This window comes from Sinohyriopsis cumingii, chromosome 6 (genome assembly GCF_028554795.1).
Source record: "Sinohyriopsis cumingii isolate HCF-2022 chromosome 6, ASM2855479v2, whole genome shotgun sequence".
Taxonomy (NCBI): Eukaryota; Metazoa; Mollusca; class Bivalvia; order Unionida; family Unionidae; genus Sinohyriopsis; species Sinohyriopsis cumingii.
The window spans coordinates 58,364,128-58,389,786 of NC_142966.1; the positions used below are offsets into that span (position 1 = coordinate 58,364,128).

General features: G+C 35.1%; 1 protein-coding gene across 1 annotated transcript in view; it reads left to right on the forward strand.

Moving 5' to 3' along the window:
* Positions 1 to 25,659, forward strand: part of LOC149797030 (uncharacterized) — a 316,734-nt gene that overhangs the window by 124,446 nt on the left and 166,629 nt on the right. The window contains exons 30-33 of the mRNA XM_089960698.1: positions 10,674 to 10,787; positions 16,681 to 16,770; positions 20,144 to 20,205; positions 23,054 to 23,274. Coding sequence (XP_089816824.1) covers positions 10,674 to 10,787; positions 16,681 to 16,770; positions 20,144 to 20,205; positions 23,054 to 23,274 — 487 coding nt within the window. The remainder of the gene's footprint in view (positions 1 to 10,673; positions 10,788 to 16,680; positions 16,771 to 20,143; positions 20,206 to 23,053; positions 23,275 to 25,659) is intronic.

The window sequence follows — 25,659 nt, forward strand, 5'->3', positions numbered from 1 at the left end:
ATATATATATATATATATATATATATATATATATATATATATATATATATATATATATATATATATATATATATATATATATATATATATATATATATATATATATATATAACCATGGATCATCCAGAAATTTTTTAAGTTTTCAAAATAAAATCTATGACATTCATCTGGACCTTTGTTTATGTAAACATGGATCATCCAGAAATAATCATGTACTCGATATATCTCGTAATATTTCCAGCTTTGAATTAGACTGGTACCCTGTCTGATGTTAGGTATGCCAGTACATTTTTCTTGAGACTGGGAACCAGTCTAGACTGTAATAGCCTCAGTGAATTTTAAAAAAAAAGTTCAGGTGATGTATTGAAATAAGTTCCATCTATTTTGGTAACATTTGTTATCAAAGAAAGTCTGTAGTCTCTGCAGTTTTTGTAAGTCACATGCTACAAGCCACATGATGCAACCTTGATATAGAGCAGTTTGCATTTTGATGGGTGGCAATGTTTTACTAGGAGGCAGATATGAAACTGTGGAAAACAAATATCTTTTCCCAATATCATGATTAGAGCATGACAGCAATCAGAATGACCTTACAGTTGATATCTGCACTGAACAAGACAGAGTAATCTACAGGACACACGGTACTAATTATACGGAAGAACTGTGAACCAGTCTAGAAATGGGTGAAGAAATAATAGAGTATTTACAGGTTTGGTGGTTCATAATTGGTTAATAATGAAAACTAAAATTTTAGGAAAAATATCTTTTGAGAGCTTATCCTATATGTAATGTAAAAAAAATATTGACAAATTTCTACTGATGCAATTTTAGCATTTTTACAGGCTTGATTCAGGAGAACTCAATACTCAAAGTAGCACCTGATTCATTTGGTGCAGAATCAATAATACGTGTTTCATGCACATGTATGTAAACAAATTGCCGCGGGTCATATGGTGTTCTCCACACATAAGCTTGCACCAAGGTTAGATGTGCACGAAAAATTATAGGTGTCATTATCAGCACCCATAAATTTTAAGTTATTGAATTTTGAATATGATAGTGTTTCCATATGTTTACCATTGGAGTGGAATTAGTACCGTGAGTCCTACAAGAGCCAAGATGAAATACTAACCAAACATGAAACTTCCAACAAAGATTTGGATTACAAAATGGCAGAACAAAGACGACAAAAATTCATGCATGTTTTCCAAGAAGGCTGGAAACATGAGTTTAGCTGCTAAAATATGGTTCAGATAAAATTAAATATACTGCAGTTTACGCAGAAGTTCAAAGAACAATAACTCCTGATGACTGGATATCAGAACATTTTGACTACAACTTTAACATGCCATACCAAGGGTATTGACCATCATCAAGCTCTTAGAGATGATATACACACAGTCCGATGATTGTAAATGAGGCTTTTGCTGTCAAAATAACATTCATGTACTCGCAAGAAATTGCTTGAAAGCTAATACATTTCATGGACTGATAATGTTGGAGGGGCAGACAATAGGATAATTTAACTTTTTTATGCTGTTAGTGCATTGTCAGAGGCATCAATGATCAGAGAAGAGAATCTGTAAGTGAAGAAGGTAATTTATTATATACTTGGTTCCCACACTACCGGAAAATCAGGAAAAAGTTGAGAGAAATGATGATTTTTTCCTGACTCTGAAAAGTCCTTGAATTTTGTGAATACTGATGAAAGTCAGGAAAGCCCAGGAATTTGCCAAGACCTTGATGCTTGAAACAATCACGTAATTGAGTCATAACTAAGCTGATTGTAAGTTAAATTTATCGAGTTCTAACCAGAATATTCGGAGGGTGCAGTATGGATCATTTGTGTGCTTGCAGTAAACTAATATGCTGATTGAATCAAAATGATCAGTGGATTAGATTCATCTAGTAGACTTTTATTTTCAAACTCAGCTTGATATCCGTATCTTTTGTTACACAGAAGGTATGAAAACCAGTCTAGCATCACAAGAGACCAACATTGTTGTGGCAAAGCGTAGCTGCTTACCGGATGGCTGAGCAAACTTAAACATTGTTATGTCTAGTGACACATGCATGAAATCGATATGAAAATTACTTATTTTCTCATAAATTGTGAGTATTAAAATCATTAGGTCTTTAATCTGTTGAAAGACAAGATAAAATTACGTCATTGATGAAATGTTACCTGGTACTTGCAGTTGCATTGCTAGCTGCATGATTACATAAATCGAACAATCCACATTTTCACATACACATATATTATAATAATAATGAGGACTTTGTATTGTGCCTCATCTTTAGAAGCTCTAAGCACTATACAACATTAGACAACACCTAAAACATAAAAAACATATATAATGATATGATTACAAAAAACAAACACCATGAAGTTAGAAAACATAAAAAAACATGCTGAAAATATTTAAGGTAGGAAACATTATTAGGTCTTTAAATTTGTTCTTGCAGTTGAAATAGGTGAGTTTAATGAGCACTCTTGAATGGGATCACTGTGTCTTTTGTGTCCAAGTTCAGTGGGCAATTCATTCCACGTTGCTGGGCCCTGTTATGCAAAAGAACGTCCATATGACTTCATTTCCATAGTGGGAATAATGAATATACAATTGTCGGAAGAGGAGGGTAAGTATCTTGCTGGTGTGTACACATGGGTGAGGTCCGATATGTATGTTGGACTGGAGTCCATCAGTGAAACGCAGCACAGAGAAAAAATTTGTGTTTGATTCTGGATCGAAGGGATAGCCAGTGTAGGGTACAGAACAGTGGGTATGTGTGCTCTGATCATGGTACTCAAAGGATGATCCGAGCAACTGTGTTTTGAACTTTTTGAAGTTTCTGAAGTAGATATTGAGATGAACCAGACAGAATTGAGTTACAGTAGTCCAGTCTTGAAAGTACTAATGAACACATGTGTTTTAGTGGCATCAGCTGAAAGATATTTATGTATATTGCTTTAGAATTCTTTAGAATTAAAGGTTTGAAAGGAACCAAAACTAATTTATGTTCATTATGTTGTTCCCACTTGGCAATATAATGCAGGTCAGCAAAATAATGTTAGAATTTTTATTCTGTATGTTGAAATGACTTTTCATGCCAGTTTATAGGAATATAATCAAACTTGTTTTGTGATACATTTTGTGGTTTTCTATACGATCATCTTTTCTGACTTTGATGTTTTGGAGAGTCTTGAAAGAGAAACATCTTTAGATTTAGAAATTGCATGTTTTACAGTGTAAATTGTAGTTTAATTCCATTCAGTAATGGTCATATGTGAACCTTGAAAAAATTAATTTCTTATTGGAAAAACCCTGGAAATGACCTGGAAATTTGTCTTTAGAAAAGTGTGGGAACCATGTATATAGTTTTCATGCAGATAACAGGTAAAAGACCATGTAAATGATCTCACTTTATTATGAGGTTGGCCCACTATGAGCACACTATTGGACCCTTTTTCAAATGAAGAGGGCCATCTGGCCCCATATTTTTCAAACCTGGTTGAAACACTGTAATGATATACACATTGTTTTATTATATCCCATGTGTAAGTAAATGTTCAGATATGAATATTAATTTTATACAAGTGACAATGTTAATATCATGTTTCCATCCAATGGCTTTGACTTAGAGCTAAGGATGCAAATTTATTGATGCATTTTTCATATTCAGAGGTAATTTTATACAGAACCTGGTGCTCACAGTGCAGACACAAGCTCTTACCCTGGATGATAATTTTGAAAAACATTGTTTACTAAATAGCTTGTTGCAGTTCATAATAATCGTCATCAGTGCAGCTTTTGAAATATTCAACTTGCCTTGAATCAATGTTTCCTCTGCTATGGGTGACTAGCTCTGCTTCTTAGCCGATTATTGGTATTTCACTGGCTATATACTATGAAGTGATTATGGGAGGAGTACATGCCTGACATCAGTTTCAAGAACAACCAGAGTCTGGAACACCTAATTCACAAATACTCACACCGTCCTGATGTAGTGATTATTGACACTATCCTGATGTTGTAGATTACTGACTCTGTCCTGATTCTGTAGATTACTGACACTGTCCTGATGTAGTAGATTATTGACACTGTCCTGATTCTGTAGATTACTGACACTGTCCCAGTTGTGTAGATTACTGACACTGTCCTGATGATGTAGATTATTGACACTGTCCTGATGTACCTAATACATTTGATTATTGACACTGTCCTGATGTAGTAGATTACTGACACTGTCCTGATTCTGTAGATTACTGATACTGTCCTCATTCTGTAGATTACTGACACTGTCCTCATTCTGTAGATTACTGACACTGTCCTGATGTAGATTATTGACACTGTCCTGATTCTGTAGATTACTGACACTGTCCAGATGTTGTAGATTACTGACACTGTCCTGATTCTGTAGATTGACACTGTCCAGATGTACCTAATACAATCGATTATTGACACTGTCCTTATTCTGTAGATTACTGACACTATCCAGATGTAGATTATTGATGCTGTCCAGATGTACCTAATACATTTGATTATTGACACTGTCCCTGATTCTGTAGATTATTGGCACTGTCCTGATTCTGTAGATTACCAACACTGTCCCTGATTCTGTAGATTACCGACACTGTCCTGATTCTGTAGATTACTGACGCTGTCCAAATGTTGTAGATTACTGACACTGTCCTGATTCTGTAGATTGGCACTGTCCAGATGTACCTAATACATTCGATTATTGACACTGTCCTGATCTAGATTTTTGTGTGTCAGGGTTCTTTATGTAGAGTTGTTTTTCACACTTATGTGTTCTGGAAGTATATAGTAACCAAAAATAGACCATTCAGCTAATTTAATAAATTCTTAAGTTTTCAAAATAAAATCTATGAATAACTACCCTCTGTTGTGACAATTCCACTCAATTTGCTGTTATTTTAACCCAAGTTTAGTGCGTAGCCACCATTGTAAAAATCCATAGCCATAATTTTCGTCTGAAGTGTCTTTGTGAAATTTAAGGTGCAGAACATTCAATAATCAGGATTGAATAGACTTTTGTTAAAAAAAGTTAGCATTACATTTTAAAAGAACAATTTGTATTTAATTTAAAATGAGTAAAGCCGCATACATGACCCAGGTGACTTGTACTAAAGTAATGTATTTGACAAATCAAACACTTTTCATCTACTGAATTAGATTGTAATTAAATACATTTAAGTTTGTACTTTCTTTAATTTTCTTTGGAATTTTGTTCAAATTTAGTGATCACACATATCAAAAACTTACCTTAAAGAGTTCTTTTTTTGGTTTTAGATTGGAAAGGTGGTTAGCTGAAATTTATCTTAAATTGGGAGTGTTGCCTTGTTTTCTAGAATGAAATAGTTATTGAGAAATAATGGGGCCACATTGTCTTAAGTATTTTGTTCATAAGTTTAGGCTTTCTCAGAAATATTCATTCACTTACTTTTAATATTTTACTATCAGTCATTGCATTTGGGATGTTTTTAAACATTATCTAGGGTGAGTCTGCAAGCTCTTTTTGTGCAAGCAGAATAACTTGCAAATATCCTTGTCAGAAGTCTTTCCCCAAATAACATTACAGTCTATGGTTGTATATTTAGCTATGTTTGGTTGATAGATATGGCCTTGTCTTACTAATAACCACGTACATGAATTGACTTTGTAACATCTGACTAGAATATGTTCATTCCATTCCAAAATTTTGTCAACCATCACCGTAAAGATTTTGTCATGGGTAGCCATTTGTAGACAAATTTCATTCAAATTAAATTTTAAATTGTTATTTTCCAGTTTTGCTCTCTTTTGTCAGTATTAATCATTAATACTTAGTCTTGTCTGTGTTTACTTTCTTGCCATTTTCCTTACACCAGGAATATATTCTAAGTAATGCTGTCTGAAGGGACACCTCTAAATCTGGTTTTACCTTTTTTTAAATCTGATGGTGATATAGTTAAAACTGATATGTGATGAACTTTGGGAGATAATTTACACAGGGTTGTGTTCTTATGGTGATACATAACACTGTTTTGTGATATGGTCAACAGTTAAGTTACATAGGTCAGGTGAGTGATATCAGGTCCTCTTGGAGCTCTTGTTAAATAATACTTTATGCCATGCTCTGTGGCCAGCTGATAGAATATGACAAGAGCAAGTCAGAGGAATGAATTTTATTTAAAATATGAAGATATTTTCATGTCCTATTGTATAAAAACTATAGATAGGAATAATGATCTTGTCTCTAGTTAGTTCCTTGCCTGTGGATATGCATATAGATAGAAATAATTGTCTTGTCCCAGTTTGTTCCTTGCCTGTGGATATGCATATAGATAGAAATAATTGTCTTGTCCCAGTTTGTTCCTTGGCTGTAGATATGCATATAGATAGAAATAATTGTCTTGTCCCTAGTTAGGTCCTTGCCTGTAGATATGCATATAAATAGAAATAATTGTCTTGTCCCTAGTTAGGTCCTTTCCTGTAGATATGCATGTAGATAGACATAATTGTCTTGTTCCAGCATATAAATAGAAATAATTGTCTTGTCCCAGTTTGTTCCTTGCCTATGGATATGCATATAGATAGAAATAATTGTCTTGTCATAGTTTGTTCCTTGCCTGTAGATGTGCATATAGATAGAAATAATTGTCTTGTCCTAGTTTGTTCCTTGGCTGTAGATATGCATATAAATATAAATAATTTTCTTGTCCCAGTTTGTTTCTTGCCTGTAGATATTCATATAGATAGAAGTAATTGTCTTGTCCCTAGTTAGGTCCTTGCCTGTAGATATGCATATAAATAGAAATAATTGTCTTGTCCCAGTTTGCTCCTTGCCTGTGGATATGCATATAGATAGAAATAATTTTCTTATTCCATTTAGTTCCTTGCCTGTGGATATGCATATAGATAGAAATAATTTTCTTATTCCATTTAGTTCCTTGCCTGTGGATATGCATATAGATTGAAGTAATTATCTTGCCATATATATACATAATTGTCTTATTCCTAGTTAGTTCCTTGCCTGTGGATATGCATATTGATATAAATAATTATCTTTTCCTTAGTTAGCTGCTTACCTGTGGATATGCATATAGATAGAAATAATTATCTTTCGATAGATATACATAATTGTCTTGTTCCTAGTTAGTTCCTTGCCTGTGAATATGCATATTGATATACATAATTATCTTTTCCTTAGTTAGTTGCTTACCTGTGGATATGCATGTAGATATAAATGATTGTCTTTTCCCTGGTTAGTTCCTTGCTTTTGGATATGCAGATACCAAGCATGAGCATGGCCTTGGCATACCATTTCATTCAGTTTTGGTAGAATTCAGGGTAGCAATAGTTTTTGGCTAACAAAAACAAAAGACATGATCTATATTTACCACTATTATTGGACATCAGAGTGGGTGGGGTGGGAATATTGCTGGTTATAGGAGTAGATCAATCGATCAAACAGTTAGCAAGGAGAACTATCAGATAAGTGTAGGAGTTCACTGGAGAACAGAAAAGTGGTAAAAAAATTTTATGGCTCATTGGTTTTATTTGAAAGCCTATGGCATATATAACAGATCACTAATATCATTTTCCCATGACATTTCCACACTTGATGAAAAAGCCCCTTCTTTGCCTTTTCAAAAGGTTAGCATTTGTAATTTAAAAAGGTCTTTACTGCTGATATACCTACCCTCACTCTTTGAAAAAATGTGTAATTCGGCCCCAAGCTTATCATGGGTGAAATACTCTGCTGAAAGGATGATAACATGTTGAATGTTGAGACATAAATGTCTTTTTAAAAGCTGATGTTTATATTTAGCAAAGGGTCAGTTCAGTCCAAAATTGCGAAAAATGTATCGGTTGAAGGACTTAGGAAAACCACTTGTCCATCGGTCCTCATCATGTAAAATTGTCTTGGCTGAGTACATTATGTTACCACATACTCGTCCTAGGCCAAGTAAATGAAGATTTACACTTTGAAAATAAATCCAATGTCATTTTCTACCCTTAAAAAGTGCATAATTTTAACATTGCTCAGCATTGGCATGCAAATTTAAGATAGTTCTGCTGTAATAGAGAAATAACTAAATTTTATAATGATCATCACGTAGCCTCTGTGTCCAGGTCTAGAATTTTCTATGTTGGTGCAGTCCAGATCAGACACGTTGCTGGTGGGCTTTGTGTTCTCACCAATTCTTTGTCAAGAAAGGGCCAAACTATTCTGAACTATTGGTTCCTTTCATTTACGAATCTTTGAATGGAATTTTGCACTTTCAGGTGTCATGATTGATCATTTTGCAACGAGGTGGTACCACAAACTGCCTACCTTCATCTCTCCTGATCTGTACCCAGTGGCCTTGGCCGTGGGTTTTCTAGTAGTGAAGTTGAGAGGTTGCTGGGCTACACCTTTCCCTCCCTAAATTCTGATATCAAGAATAATCCAGAACATAAGGGGCCAGATCAGCAAAGTAACTTTAGTAGCCCCTCTTAGAATGGAGCAGTTTTGAGTGAATAATCGAACTAGGGGACCAGCAACCTACGGCACATGTGCCACAAGGTGGTATGTCAGGAGGTTTTGTGTGGCACGCAAAGGGCAGCCAGAAATCTCGATTTTAAGTTTTACTCTCTTACTGGTGGCATGCACTTGTTCATTTTGTAATTAATCCAGAAAAAAATGGCATGCTATGTAAACTAGGTTGCTGACCCCTGATCTAACTGATTTTGCAATAGATATCTCTACTACAATCTCAATGATTCCCAACCTACTCAAGTAACCAGATACAAGTGTTTCATCCCTGCCCATGTAGGCACCTACTGCACACTTTGTTGCTTGGCTTTCTCCAGGAGACCCTTGTGCAGAAAGAGTTTGGCCTTTTGATGCTGGAGAGGATTTTCTTGATCTAGATTGCCCTCCAGTTTAGATGCATATGAGGAAAGTGGCTCATTTTTAGGGATTAGTGAAAGGGCACAATATCATGCCCTATCAGGCCTTGGTCTGTGAGCTTGCTTACTTATTTATCTGGCTCTTCAGAGATAAGATATCTGCTGTCACTCTCAGGGGCTACTGCTTCATTTATTCTAAGACATTCAGACATCATGGTCAGCCTGGTGACAGAATAATGTGATTGGGTGGGACATCATGCTACATGTCTGCACCATGATGCCCCAATGCTAGACATCACTATAAACTGCCACACTGCTGACATCATAGCGTTATGACTGAATTTCTTTTAAAGCTACGTTAAAAATCCAAATCACACATACACAGACATCATGGTAAAGGAGATATAGGTCATGACAAGGATTTTTTAGACTTACTTGCTGCTTTTAAATTGAATCAGCCTCAGTCATTCACAATGTTCTGAATTGGCATCTTTCATGGCTTAGGAATGGCTCAACTCAGACAACTTTGAGCCACTGGCCACAACTTCACTGAAGCTAATATCATATAAAAAACCTGTTGTATTTTAACCCTGAACCCTATAACATTGGCATGTAGGGTGAGCAAATCACATACCCTTTCAGTTGACCCAAACTATCTCCAGTTAAGATTGGATGGTTCTTTGGTTCTATAAACACACCCAGGATTCACAGCCAAGAATAGGTTACCATCATTTGTTCACCCTCTTTAATCAATACATTGAGAGAGGGCAATCATGCAAGAATTGGTCCACACTCTCAGACACTCCTTGAAATGCACAGGTAACATTCATGGGTCGCAGCATCACCTCCTTCTTCCAGCAAAGGCCAAGAAACACAACATAACCCTCTAAGTCTGGTTATCATGGCTTAAGTGCTTGATACACTGGGCATGGATTTGTAGCTTTGGCTTTGTTTGCCCAAATGTTTTGATTGCAGGAAAACATCATTCCCAGTGTCCTGAGGTCATGTGTAATGTAACTGTAGGTTGTGCAACTTTAACATTAGGAAAGTCGTTATCCTTTATATGTTGACTTCAGCCACATTTTCATTAATGGGTGCCAGTGGTAGAGGTTGGGTGCACCTGCATTTTCCTTCTTTTATTACCTATTTTCCTAACACTGATATGATCAGGGGACATAATTATCAAAGAAAGTAAATTCTTTGTAAATTAAGTTTCTGAGAATACATACCTGATCACATTGCTGTACAGCTCTTACATGCCTCCCCACGAATGTTAACATCCTCATTGGTGTTTCATTCAAGTTTAAACTGGATAAAGATTTGGTATACAGGCAGCAGCTTGTTGGTGGATAAGGGTGGTAATTTGGAAAAGTTGATTGCCTTTGTCTATATGATGCATATAACAAGGCACTAGACATTATTTTATCTGAGAGGGTTTGATTTGAGAGGTGTCAGTATTTATTTGCTAATTTTAATGTGACCAAGTATTCTTTGAATATCTTAATTTGCTAAACAAAATTACTTTGTTCAAAAACTTATTGTGATTTATTAAAATTTTATTTAAAAATTTACCTTTCATTATTTGATAAATGATGGAAGTCACAAGCACATCATTTTATGTCCAGTCTCTCAGAGTTCATAATGGTGTGATACAGGTGCATAAATAGTGATGTATCAATGCTGTCATAATGTAATTATCTGTTATTTTGACCTCTGCAGTATTTTTTCTCATTTCTCTATATTGTGTTTTTCAAATCTTTTTTTATTTCAAAGGAGAGACAGTGTTGACTGTGGAATCTAAGTGCTACATGCCTGAAATTGAAGAGTCCTTAGAATTCACAGAAATCTCCAAGGAAACAGCATCCTATGTCAAGGAGTACACCTGGGGGGGTGTTCTGTATCTTCACAGACTTAATTGATGATGTACTGCTCAAACATTGTGTCACCCCCATCATCACCAAGAATGTGCCTTTTGGATTAGGTAAACCCCTTTTTTTGAAATCAAATATTGTGTCACCCCCATCATCACCAAGAATGTGCCTTCTGGATTAGGTAAACCCCTTTTTTTGAAATCAAACATTGTGTCACCCCCATCATCACCAAGAATGTGCCTTCTGGATTAGGTAAACCCCTTTTTTTGAAATCAAACATTGTGTCACCCCCATCATCACCAAGAATGTGCCTTCTGGATTAGGTAAACCCCTTTTTTTGAAATCAAACATTGTGTCACCCCCATCATCACCAAGAATGTGCCTTTTGGATTAGGTAAACCCCTTTTTTTTAAATCTGAAAGCATTGTATGAAACATGATACAAAGCAGACACAGGTGCAAAATTAAACTGTTTTATGTTGAAAACTGTTCAACTTTTAATTCACAAAGACATAAAAACTACATATACGACATGATGAGCCATGAACATAGTTCTTTATTAGATGATCACAACATGTTATTTCTGTAGCATGAGTTTTGTATTATTCTAAGTAAGACAAAAATATCTTTTTGTCTTGCTATATATCAAGGATTTTTCCTTCAACCCTTCCACTACCTAGAACTGAAGGTAAAATTGTTTGTCATGTATTGCTACATAAATCTGTTTCAAACAAATGTGAACAGTATATACCCATGTATATATGTGCCTTTTGGATTAGGTAAATCCTTTTGTTAAGTCTGAGAGCATTGTACGAAACATGATACAAAGCAGACACAGGTACAAAATTAAACTGTGTTTTATGTTAAAAACTGTTCAACTCTTAATTCACAAAGACATAAAAACCACATATATGATACAATGGGCCATGAACATAGTTCTTTATTAGATGATCACAACATGTTATTTCTATGACATGAGTTTTGTATTATTCTAAGTAAGGCAAAATATCTTTTTGTCTTCTTGCTATATATCAAGGATTTTTCCATAAACCCTTCCACTACCTGACGGTAAAATTCTTTGTCATGTATTGCTACATAAATACTGTTTCATACAAATGTGAACAGTATATATACCCATATCTGGCATCCCATAATGCAACAGCAGTTCAAGTTCTACACTGTTTACTAAAACTCGTAACACATTAACCCCTAGTGACAACTTTACGGGGCAGGAGGTAGTAGCCTACTGCCAAGCTCGGTAGTGTCATGGTCATGCATGAGACACTAAAGTGGGTGGTATTATAGAAAGGTAGACAGATATAGCTCTACAATGATACCAAATAATCTGGAATATCTATTTGCACTACAAAATACACATAGAAAAACCTCATTTTTTGGACCCAACTTTGTTTTACCCAAAATTTGTCTGTTGTTGGAATCTGATTTTGTGTCCAGATTTTAGACTTTTTGGTCTCAGTTCTAAGGCAAACTGGTATGAACTGCAAACAGACTGATGAGCCTTTGCAAAAGTAGGATAAGATGGGCATTTGGAATAAAGAGTGGTCTTCATACAAAAATAATGGCTCCATTTAGTTCCAAAAAAAAGAATCCAACTTTTACCAATCTGCTCATGCGTGAGTCAAATAGCCAACAAAAAATGATGTTTCTAACACAACTAGGCAGTATGTTATTGAAAGATGACCAGGGATTTGGTGTTTTTGAGTCTATTCAGAAATAGCTTTCAAAATGTGTTTCCTACTCGATTTTCAGGCAAAAATGGCAAAAAGCTCCAGGGGTTAATGTGTTAAACTCTGAGTCCCAGCAAAATGGGAGTGAGTTACCACTTTTCTTCATTCTGAATTAGGCTGTTGTTGAGAAAACTTGCTTTCTATCATCTGATTGGCTGTTAGATGTTTGTAAATCCCAGACAGAGATTGACAGGTGAAGCTTAACACCTAATTGACCACTGTTATTTTTAAGTAGCTGTAAAAGTGGTTCATTAACCAACTATTCATTGTATGAAACGATTGACAAACAGTAGTTCTCTTATTACACATTTTTTGAAAACACTTTGATAGCCAAATTTCACCTGACTATAATTCATATGTAGTACAGTAAAACCTGTTTTGAAAGACCACCTCTTCTGTAAACAAAAGTTGGTCACTTAAGATAGGTGGTTGCTCATAATGGATCTGTAAAAGAGGTAAGTTTTTTGCCATAGAAATTAAAGAAGGCAAAATACCTGCAATTTCATATGTATATTTTGTTCTTTATTTGTTGTTCTTGTAAAAATATTTCGTGAATTTATTTTAAAAATATATTTAGCACTAAAACTGCATAAAAAATAAATTTGACAGTTTTTTCACATCTCTGGCAGTAATACAGTAATTGGATGTCCATTCAAGAGGGGCACTTTTGAACACTCATTGCTGCCATCAGATTCAGGTTATAGAAAATGGGGGATAAGGGGGCATTTCAGGAGGGGGACCAATGTAGTCTGTTGGGATCATGGCATATGAATTACAGAGTTAACTATTAGGTAACATTCCCTTATCCCCTCCATAAATTAAAAATATAGGTTATGATAATACTTACTCAGTAAATTTATTTACAGACAGATGCAGAAAATTAAGTCACTCATGACAAACAGATATACTAAGATTAACAGGTGTGTCTGTGTGATTTAGATTTTTAACGTAGCTTAAACAATTTTCCAGTCATATTGCTATGATGTCTGCAGTGTGGCAGTTTAAAGTGACTCCGAGCACTGGGGCATCATGCTGCAGACATGTAGCATCATATCCCACCCAGTCACATTATCCTGACACCAGGCCAACCAGTCCTAACACTGACCTGTTCATGCTGAGCGCCTAGAGAGGCAGCTGTTAGTACCATTTTTAGAAGTCTTTGTTATGACTTGGCCAGGGTTCGAACCCCGAACCTCCTGCATTCAGGGTGGTTGCTCTAACCACTAGGCCACCAGAGTGGTAAAAAAGATAAAGAAGAAAAACAAATGCTTTTGTAATTGCAATTGGAGAAAGAGAATGAACAAATGAAATTGGAGATGAACAAGTGAAAAGAGTTCTTATTATAGCACATCCTCATGTATGAGTTTGCTGTAACTGCAGAAATAATAAAATCCAGAAAAAGCAAATAACTCTTCATTCACCAGGAACATTATATATTGTAATTCCAAGATCTCTTATTGTGGCACATCCTCATGTATGAGTTTACAGTCACTGTGGCACATCCTCATGTATGAGTTTACAGTCACTGTGGCACATCCTCATGTATGAGTTTACAGTCACTGTGGCACATCCTCATGTATGAGTTTACAGTCACCATGGCACATCCTCATGTATGAGTTTACAGTCACTGTGGCACATCCTCATGTATGAGTTTGCTTTAACTGCAGAAGTAATACAATCCAGAAAAAGCCAATAACCCTTTAAAAAAGATAATGAGAATGACTTCATTCGCCAGGAACATTATATATTGTAATTCCACAAACAAACATGTTTGGGCAGTACCCAACATTATCGAGTGAGAGCAGAGTGAGCATTGTCTGGATTTTCACAACAGATGACCACCATGAACCTTTGAATTGCCTGTGTGGTTCCATGATTGTTTGGTCTTTAAAGATGGAATGGTTAATTGTAATAGTTTTTTGTCACTATAGCACAACTGTGTCACTTTGTGATAAGTTCACCAGTCTGGTTCATTGTTTACAACTTTACCCTATAAATCAAATCAATTAAACAGGGACAACCTTTTATGCATCATGATTCAAAACAACCTGCATTCTCAGTGCAGGCTGTTTTCGACAATGGATTCAATAAAGATCATTGGTGCTTATATCTGCAGTTGCTATGCAGTGATTCACAGAAGTATTGAAATGCCTATTATGCCTAATAAGTATGGCAGCTGGTCACATGGTCACATTCAGCAGGTGGTCACTCATGACAGTAATAAAATCAATCCATGCATGATAGTTGCAGTTGATTAGCAGAGGTTCATTAAATCAGGTTTTATTGTATATGCTACCGAACCATTACTAGTGAATGAACAGTTGTAAACATCAGTCTTTAAAAACAGTGAATAGTGTGCAGTATTCAAAAGTGAAAAGAGTACATTTTCAAGGATATAGAATTTATGAAATGAGTTTACGATGGTGGATGGTATCAGGAAGTTTATTTGAACCCCGTCCTTTTTTTTCTGGTAAATTTCAGTCTTTCATGATGATTCATGCACATAAAGGATGTTTGTTAGTAATTTATTAGCCAGCATAGTTGAATGTAATGCAAATTAGGCTTTTTCTGAGATTATTAAATAGCTTAAATATTGTTTCATAAAAAATGTTTGAAAATAATATTTTGCTATTATTAAGTGGTCTGTTGCAAACTGACAAATTAAGTTTCTTTGGTAATGTTTTTTCATCACAGAGATAATAAAAAGTAATTTTAAAAATACCTGTAACTAAGATTGGGATTTGATGGTACATGACAATTTAGTTTTGTTTGCCTGCTACCTGTTATGCAACTATTACCATTAAGGTCATGAATGGCATAAATGATTGATTGTCCTTTTAAATGAAAACTCCATCACAAAAGAAAATGGGACTTCTTCTTCAAATACATTGCATAATCATAATACCTTAGGAGAACTACTGCTTCCTCAAAAATTCATCCCTCCCAGGCTAAAACTATTTAGCTAACAGTTATCTGCCCACCTAGGTGGCACTTAGAGTAATCTCCCTTCAGTTTAAGGATTGGCACCAAAATCTCATGAATAGTTAAGTTACCTATTCCACACATGCCAAGTTCCATGCTCTCTACAGACAGAGAAGCCTTGCAATCTACATATAAGCATTTGGAGTGTTCTCTTTGAAGGGAAGAATACTCCAGATATAATTTCTTTCTTTCTTTGACAACAAAATTCTGGTCTTTCTAGTATCAGCACTTTGCTGTAATCTCACTTAGGTGTTCATGGTTTGTATTTGCAATGGTAACTTGTTTGTCCCCTTGTTGTAGCTGAATTAAAACATGTGCAAGTTTGGTGTGTGATATGGAAAAACATGTAACATTGTCTTACAAATTGATATGATAGCATCCACTTCATATTAGATCATTAGTGATGTTTCAGTGTAATTTCATGGGTAGGTATTGTGTGGGCTATAGAAGCTCAGTTATTTTACTGTATAGTTCTTCTGTAGTCACATACATACTACTAAATGTCTATACTATTTAGTCTTAGTGTCCACTTAGTAGTTACTTTATTTAAATCTTGGATCAACAACCTCATCAATCTAGCAATCCGCAGCAAATTAAGATATTTCCTCATTTGCTCAAATGACAATGATGGCAGGTGTTCCATCTCAATCTAGAGTTGTTGAACCTGCATGTATGGATCATACTAAACAAGCCCTCAAGAAGAAATAGTTCTCACATCAACTGGTGGGGAGAATTACTCAAGCAAGACAGTCCTTCACTTTGAATGTGTACAAGGGAGATGGAGAATTTCACACAAAGGCGTGAGCATGAACACAGTGTAATACTCAATGAATCAACACTTCAAATAGACAACCTTCTACTTTGATGCTTGTTGAGAGTCAGTTAGCACCATTCACAATTAAAAGTACCATTCGACGACATCTGACTTGCTGAATAACCCCAGATCAATGAATTTGCTACGCATTTCCGATCTTGAAGTCACTACAAGCATAATGCATTTGTGTGAAACTGTTACCTAACACTATCCATGCCATGAGATGAAGGTCAGGGTCCACTTTCTCCAGCTTTTATTTCAGAGATCTTTCACTCCAAAAATCTCAGCTTGATCTAGTAGGACTTATAGCCTTGGCACAACAGGTTATCTTCCTGTGTCATTCTTCAACTTCAAATTTCCCTTTTAAAGTCACTCCGCAACAGATGGAGACTATTCTCCAGCCAGGTTGTATAGAAGCTGTCTCACATACCTTAGGGGACCAAAGATGGCCTCTCCAGGGTAAGGGGATGTAACTTTCACCACCTCATACCTATCCTCCCAAGGTATTATAATCAGGTCATGTATATGAAAAAGAAAGATATTTTTAATACTTACCTGATTTTAATACACATACATCCTTGCAACCTCCCTGCAGTTATATCCATATAGAGAGCATGCTTTCTACTCCAGCAGTAACTGAAGTATTCATGGGTTTGGTGCCAATCCTTATATCAAAGGGAGATCACTGTAAATGTCACCTAGGTGGACATAATTTTTAGCTTTTTAGCTTACAAGTTTTTTGCCTGGGAGGCCTGGATTTGGAGATAATAGTTGTTCTCCTAAGGTGTTATCATTAGGTAAGTATTATTAAAGAAACATATGTTACTAGAAAAAGAATTGGTTTTCACTTAAAGACTTATGATGTCAACTTGCTACTAAATAAAGATGGAGCCACTCTAACACTTCCAACATGGCTACCAAATATATATTTGCAAAAGACATTAATAATCTTGAGATAAAAGAAAAGAAACTATTTAAGCTTGAGTGAAATTACAGCACCCACCCCATAACATTAATGGCAAGTACCTTATAGTAGATGAATTTCCTATATGTATATTAATCATTGTATGTATCTTTCGCAAACTAAAAGCTAGGATTAAAATGGGACAATTAAGCTTGCACTATAGTTGATACTGGGAAAGACACTGTACTGACATTTGAGAACCTACTGGTAAAAATAGGAACTGTTGGTACAATTTTCTAGTAGCACCATAATAAGCAGGGAAGCTCTGAGTGGGTTGCCAACACCCAGAGAAGATAGTTATCAGAGAAGGCGAGTAGACATAAAACAAACTTATTCGACAAATAAGAAAATATTTAGTAGGCTTAAGAAATTACATGAAGTTAAGACAGAAAACAAGCACACTTATAAAAGTTGTAGGATGATTTGCAGTCCTTCAGAGGAATACTTATATTTATCACATACACATATGCTAGCAAAAAATGAAAATATGTATTAATCCGAAACGTTTCCAAAAGTAGGATTTAAACTAAATAATATAATGTTTCACAACACTCCATTTGACCACATGTTAACATTCATGACACGTGTCAAACATGTTATTGAAGGATCTTAAGTATTATTATATTCATAATATTAATTTATTTTGGAACTATTTTGTCATGAATAATTAAAACACTTTAAATATCATTCAAGTTCTAAGAATATTCCTCAGGAATTTCATATATTCCTTACTCAAAGAAACTACTGACTTACTGGTACAATAAAAAAGTAGCATGGTATGTACCATCAGAAAAAAATACAGTGGTAAACCGGTATAACAGTGATACTGCTTACATCTAGTCACCACAGTTTTGTCAATTTCATTGCGCCAATATCTTCAGAATGGCTGGTTGAATTGACATGGGGTTTTGACTGAAAGACTTATTACAATGTTGGCTGTAAATAAAATGATACTCATCAGAGACACTCTCAAACATTCCAGTATGGCTGCCAGGGAGGCCATCTTGAAAAACATTTATAACTACTCATCCTAATTTGACAATTGTACTGACATACTAGAATTTCCTCTAAATGGCTTAAGATGTCTGAATGGTTCTAAATGAAAATGGTGCAGCTATCTTGAGTATTAAGTTATTGCTACTCACCTAAGCAGATGGTCCTTTTGACATGGATTTCAATAAAAAGGCTTTTGATGTGTACATGGTTCTGAAATTGGTGGCCATCATGCTATGGCTTCTGCATCCAACTAAATGACCTTAGTGACATGGGGCTGTGAACTAAAGAATATCAGAGATAATTTCAATCCTGAACTGTTATGTAAATTTATTTAATCGTTTGTTTGTTTGATTTTTTAAAATTCCATTACATGCTATTGTAATGTAACTTTATTTACTATATTTGACATTGTCCAGAAATTCAGTTGAGTTCTGTTTGACCTGATGGTTTTCGATAAACAACTGATAATATAAACACTGTATCTAGTTTCTGACCTTGAATCGGAACGAGTGATAATTTGGTAAACAATTATTTTTTAAATATTTTTAAATTCTTTCTCAGAGTAAGAATTATTAAGTCAAGGCCATACCTGGACAGTGTGATAATTATCATGTAACAAATCTCCATCGCTTCTGGAAAGATGAACTCTTGACATTCATCTGGGAATCTGTTTTGCATTGTAGTTAGTCTTAGAACTGTTGTCTTTATAGAGATTAGTCAGTCAGGCTCTGAACATATGTTGTAACCAGTTTGAGATGAAATTTTATTATTTTGAATTCAAGTGATTTTCTTTCCTGGAAATACTAATACTCTAAATTAGTTCTTGGACAAGAACATTTATTAAAATTTATACAGAATTCAAAACTGGAATAATATTTTCTGTGATTCAACAAGAAACTATTGACTCATCTGCACTTAGCAGGTTACAACAGACGTCGTCGTCTTCCATTTTGGATTTCATCATGATTCTAACTCTGTTTCACTCAGGACTTTTTATTACTAGAACTTCTGTTTATTAATTCTTGGATTATTTTCTCATTTTTTACTTGATATTCTAGAGAAATAAATTACTTGTTAAATTTTACAAAGTTTGTTGTCTTCACATTTTTCCCTCTTACGTCTTGTAAGAGCCTAGTCTCATAACCTGAACAGTTAAATAGAAGAATCGATGTAGATCGCTACCTATAGCCATCGATAACTTGGCTTAACTTATTTAACTTATGGCCATACAGTTTTCTCATTTTCATGATACGTGTCTGTTTTCATCAATTAGTGAAGTGTTTACCTGCTTGTGCATTTTGTGTAAGAAAGACTAGCAATAACCTTTGATGGTGTAAGCTAAATAGTTGATATTTTATCATCCTTAATTAATTGATAATATACTTACTATGTATTTAACCTTCTGATAATTTTCATATGCATCTTAAAATTTAATAAAAAAATAACTTAATTTCAATGAGGGTCTCAGGAAATATTAATCGTTCTTTATTAACCTTAATAAATAAAGTTGTCATATTTAATAATAATAATAGTAATAGCAATAATAACAAAATGATTTTAATAATAAAAATATTATTATTATTATTATTATAATTATTATTACATGTGCAAAAATTACATTTACCTAGTTAGCAAGATAATATTATTCTTGCATTTGTCAGGTTATGTTTTTTTTTGTATATTCAGTGCCATTATCGATCAAGAATTTTGGTTGCCATATATGGATTTGTAGTTTTCTTCAAACTTACTTCTTCATTTTCAAGGTATTTGGTTCCCAACTATAAACATTATATGAAAGAAATAAATCCACTTTAAAGCTATATATTGCTGAATTATGTGAGTATATTTACATGTTATTTTTTCTTATTGCAGTGAATACATCTGTTGGATGTAAACACAAGTGGATATTCCTTCCCAGCCCCAGAAAGCAAACGGTTTGCACCCTCTGTAATCAGTGCTGTGACAAAGGGTTTAAGTGTGAATGGAACGGCATCGTCTCACATCACTTCCGGGAATGTGGATGTGGAACTGATGTAACTGGATGCAGGGATTGTGGGATTTGCAAATTTTGTGCTGTTGAACTATGGGTAATCTTTCTTTTGCTGATTAAAGTTATCTAGTATGCCATCTTGGTGCATCTCTCCACAAATAAACCATCCCAATTTCATTTATAGATTAGCAGTAGACAACGTGACAGATTAGTTCCTGCATTACACTTTAAGTGACAAAAGACTTTCAATTAATGATTCTTTGTAGTTTCTAGTTTCACATCAAGAATCGTACCCAGCTACATCTCATTCTTTGTTTTTTTGTTTATTTAAGTTTGACCTAGCCTTACATCTGTATGCTTTTTCATGGACCCAGACTTACAGATCATTCTCATTTTTTGTTTGGTAAAGATTCACCCAACCATACATCTGTCTGTAATTTCAAAGACCCAGCCTTACATATCATTCTTATTTTTGCTTAATAATTAAAGAGAGTTTTGATGGATTACAGTCAAAATTGGCATATGAATCATTATTATATTTGAAATTGCAAGCAGTGAGTAAACATCTCACAGAGTGTTTAGCCATTTTGAAGTCTGACTTTGTGAGTTAATTTGACATGTTTCCTCCTCATATTTGTATGCTTCTGTGGTGTAACATGGGGAATATAGTTATTACTTTGTTTGTCTGCCTGTCCATAGTCCATCTGTCTTTAAACATTATTGTCTCTAGAGTATAACATTCAAATTGTTCAAGGTATTTCAACCTGACTTGGTACACATATCAAACAAATTGCTCTGAAGTACTATCTGATATTTAGGCTTTTACTCTTTGCAGGTCTGTTCTATCCATAAGCAGTCGTAAAGTTATCTTTTTATGTTCTTATCGAAGAAATTCAATTCAAATAAGAGATGCTCGGAATGCTTGTGGTACATTTAAGGAGAGTATGAATGGCAACAAGTTACTGTGAAAGGACTAATTGATAAGATGATGTTCATATTTTAATATTAAATTTGGAAATTTTTCTGTAGTTGTAGGTTTCTTCTTCCATTTGCATGCAAAAAGTTGAGTCTGTGAAAATGCTTCCTCATATGAAGTCAACATTCCTCCTTGGAGCATATTCCATGCCAAGTCATAGTAACTGCAATGTTTTGATTATCAGTTGTGCACTGTGCCACATACTTGCAGCATATTCCATGCCAAGTCATAGGACCTGCAATGTTTTGATTATCTCTTGTTGTGCACTGAGCCAATTGCTTGGAGCATATTCCATGCCAACTCTTAGTACCTGCAATGTTTTGATTATCTCTTGTTGTGCACTGAGCCGATTGCTTGGAGTATATTCCAAGCCAACTCTTAGTACCTGCAATGTTTTGATTTTGATTATCTCATGATGATGCCTGAGCCACATGTTTAGAGTATATTCAGTATCAAGTCATAGTACATGTACTTGCAGTGTTTTGATTATCTCTTGATCAGCATTGAGACACATTTTTGGAGCTTATTCCATGCAGAGGCCATGAAAAGTCAGAATACTTGCAATGTTTTGATTATTCATGGTTATGTTGAGATAACTGCATAAGCTTCATGTGAAACAGACTTGTCAGAAGAAATCCTAATTACCCCAATAAATAGATGTGCATTTCAACTCATTTATAAGCAGTTGGTTTACTGTTGGTTTAACACTCATTGTTATTATAGGTCTTAAAGTATTCATAAAAGAATATGGTTATGTGAACCAACAAACACTTACAAATAAGCAAGTATCACACTTTCACTGTTATATTTAGCTTCCTTTTAGAACATCTTAAGGATCTTGTTGATTGCAATCCCTCAATGAAATTATGGTTATAAGGTAGAGTTCATATTGACTATGAAGATGTAACCTTTGACACCCCACTCCATCCTCCCCATGGGGGCTGCATACAGGATCCAAAACTACCATTGTCATCTACTCATCATCTGTAAACATCCTCTCTTACATAATCAACATATTGGATAATGTTTTGGTAACAGTAACTGATTGATGGCCTTATTCACACACCAACTCAGATGGACAGATGGATGAATGGATGGAAAGAATCACATGATCCGTGACCATATATCCATAAAGGTGCAGGATACAGTCATAAATATTATCCAATTGCAAACAACATAGACATAGTTATATCATGACATAATACACGTGCATATCAAGGTCTGTGTTGTTTGTTCTTCTGATTAGTCCTAGCATACGACATAGACACAGATCTGCCAGCAGGTTATGTTGTTTGCAGTTGGGATGAGATAATTGTACAGTAAAGATAGTACATCACTGTTCTGTTACAATGGGACAGGTTGGTTTGTACCAGAAGAGCAAACCTAAAATATATATTGAGATGTTTTTGTCTTTCTGAATTAATTTCATTAGGAGTTAAGAATTTGGCAAACAGAAAATTTGAGTTTACTTTCATTTCAATGTATTTTCATGTATAGACATATACTGCTGGGGCTGGGGTAAGAAATCATAGAACACAAGACATCCAATTCCAGGCAATTTCTAATCAAGTTACAAAATAAATGAGCTACACTTTCCATTACTGTAATTATTGCGATCTGTTAACCATCAATTTAATTATCAGGATTTTTATGGGGAACTAAAAAATTATTAGTAAAATAACAAACCATAAACCACTATTGTTTTTATATAAAACTATGCTCAAGTGGACCCATCATTCTTTATGCAGTCAGATTGCAGTCTTGGAGTCAATAAATGCATTGATTATTGAAATATGTTACTTTTTCTTTCTTTCAGGACATTCGCTCAAGGCTTCGTCCATTTGCAAGTGTTACAACTGAAGTTCGAGAAACACTGGGTGAGAAAAGTGACAAGTCTTCGGTGCAGGAAACTGCAAATAATACTGTTTTGCTCCGAGACTCTTTTTACCAGCCAGCACTCTTTATGGACCCTGTTATGTACAATGAGATTGAATTCATCAATTTATCATCTGCAGGAAAATACATCTGCTTGAAGGAGTAAGTTTTAATTTGGCAGAGACTACTGTACTAGTATTAGTACTTTCTCTTATATTGAACTTTCATCTTCATATTTTATGAAGAAAAAGTGGTTATTGTATGATCCAGATATTCTATGTGAATAGATACCTGTGTATGTAATGTAACACAGCTTCTCCTACACTGTTTCATACTTATGACAGAACAGAGAAGTCAGCATAAGACAAATATGCAAACTTTAGGTGGGGAATTTTTAATTCAAAGAGGATGGATTTTTAATGAGAATAGCAAATTTTTCATTGCAGCACATATCTTTAATTTTCTCATTCCAATGAGGACCCAAAGCTGCAATGGTCTGTATATGAATAATTTGTGTCTTTTTTTTTTGTCTGTTTATTTGAGAACTTTTTTGCAGTTTCCAAGTCCGGGATCATTATTTTGACTAGACCTGAAAAATGATCTGGTACTGTAAAAGGGAGATTATGTTTGGCAATAAAGTGGGCAGAAAACTAGTGTCTTGCAGTGTATATTCCTCTTCTTTGAATATGTTTCCCAACCACATTATGTTAGGAATATTAACCTGATACATTGTGAATCAGCCGTACTAAAAGACAAACATTCATCTTTCCTTGTCTGTATCAATTGGCAAAGGGCAATCATCCATTATCTCCCCTTGGAATCACCAGGTGTTGCCAATTTTTAGCTTCACTGTTGTACAGACCACACATCATACAGTTCATCCTCCTACAATCCAGCGATTTTTGTGTCTCCTATGGGCCCATCCAACATTTATTTTGGATATATTGATCTGCTAGGCAGTGTGCATTATTTTGTTATTTTACAAAATCTGCAAATTTTTGAGTGACTTTGTCACCTTTCAGGACTTAGTCTTTTAAGACTACCTTTGCATCATACTAATTGATCTTATACAAGGTCAATATTAGTTAGCATACCTTTGACTTTATTCACTTACTGCATTTGTTACAGAGGTCTTTTTAGTGAAATTCTGACGTGCAGCTTGATATTTATGCTTAGTTTATTCATTTTCATGCCATTTTTATAGAATTATGGTGTAATTATTAATAAAGCATTGTGCATAAGTTCAAAACATGGCCACAGATTTCAGATATGACACTATCACTGCTCTGTAATGACAGCATTTTAGCAACTTGGTAATTTCAATACATTACTAGTTTCTGCTTTAATTTGTGCTTTTTGTGTCATTCTGAGAGGATGTCAGTTTAAATGATTTATATGCAACTTCAGAGCATGGTAGTTTACCATGGCTTTTGTTTTCTTTATACAATGTATACTCCGTTTCTTATTGTTTAAATGGTGCAGCCATTAAATCATACAGGGATTTTAGTGGTAGATCCATCCGTCTAGCCACACTGTCGGCATCTTATCATTATTATACCAGAGATTTCAATGAGAAATCTTATCCGTTCAGGCAGGCTGGTTATGATGATTGCTGCACCATCTTAGATATCCCCAGCATCCGGGCTGACCTCATGCCCATTTGAGCTTCAAAGAATAGTGAGTGTGACAGAGATACTTCAAATCCACCACCCTTCACATCTCACTCAGATCCAACCACATAGTGGACTGAAGTTAGCTTTCAAGCCGCTGTCAATTACATTTTTTGAGTGTTGGCTATTTCAGAATGCCCCCACCATTACTGCTGCTTTAAAGAATTGGTAGATCTAATTAATTGGGCTGTGGATGCACTGTCAATCATTTGGGAGGGGTTGTGGGTATTTGCCTCCCCTCCCACAGTGCTGAGGCCGAACATAATCCAGAAGTTATGGGTCAGAATGGCAAGATTCTGATAGCCCTTTTCAGTCCTCGATCACTGATCTCGTTCTAGAGATAGATATGCCCAGGAAAATTCCAGCCAACCCAAATTTTCTCCAGCATCCACTGTCACAGGTGGTTTTTCCCTACCCAGAATATCCTCTTCTTCTATACCCTTGGTTCTTACAAGGACAGCCCTGCGAGACAAATAGTTCAAACCTTTGATTATGGAGAGAATCTCGAGAGCAAGAAGACCGTCCACTTTGAAGGCTTATGAGGGAAAGTGGCATGTTTTCATGGACTGGTACAATACCAACAGCATCATCCCTCTGCATGCCTCAATCCTTCAACTGGTCAACTTTTTCTATGGCTCTTTGAGGAGAAATAGTTGGGCACCAGTCTCTACCAAAGTCTGCTGCCCCATGATATTTGACACCTTCTGGAATAATGGCAGACACTTTTTGAGGATATAGACCTATCAGCTCTTTTAGACAATATTGGTCTCAATAAAGCAATATCCCATGTTTTGTCTATAAATGGAACCAATCCTGGATTTAACATGGCTCGACTCGAATCCATTTGAACCTCTAGCCTACACTTCACTAACGTCAC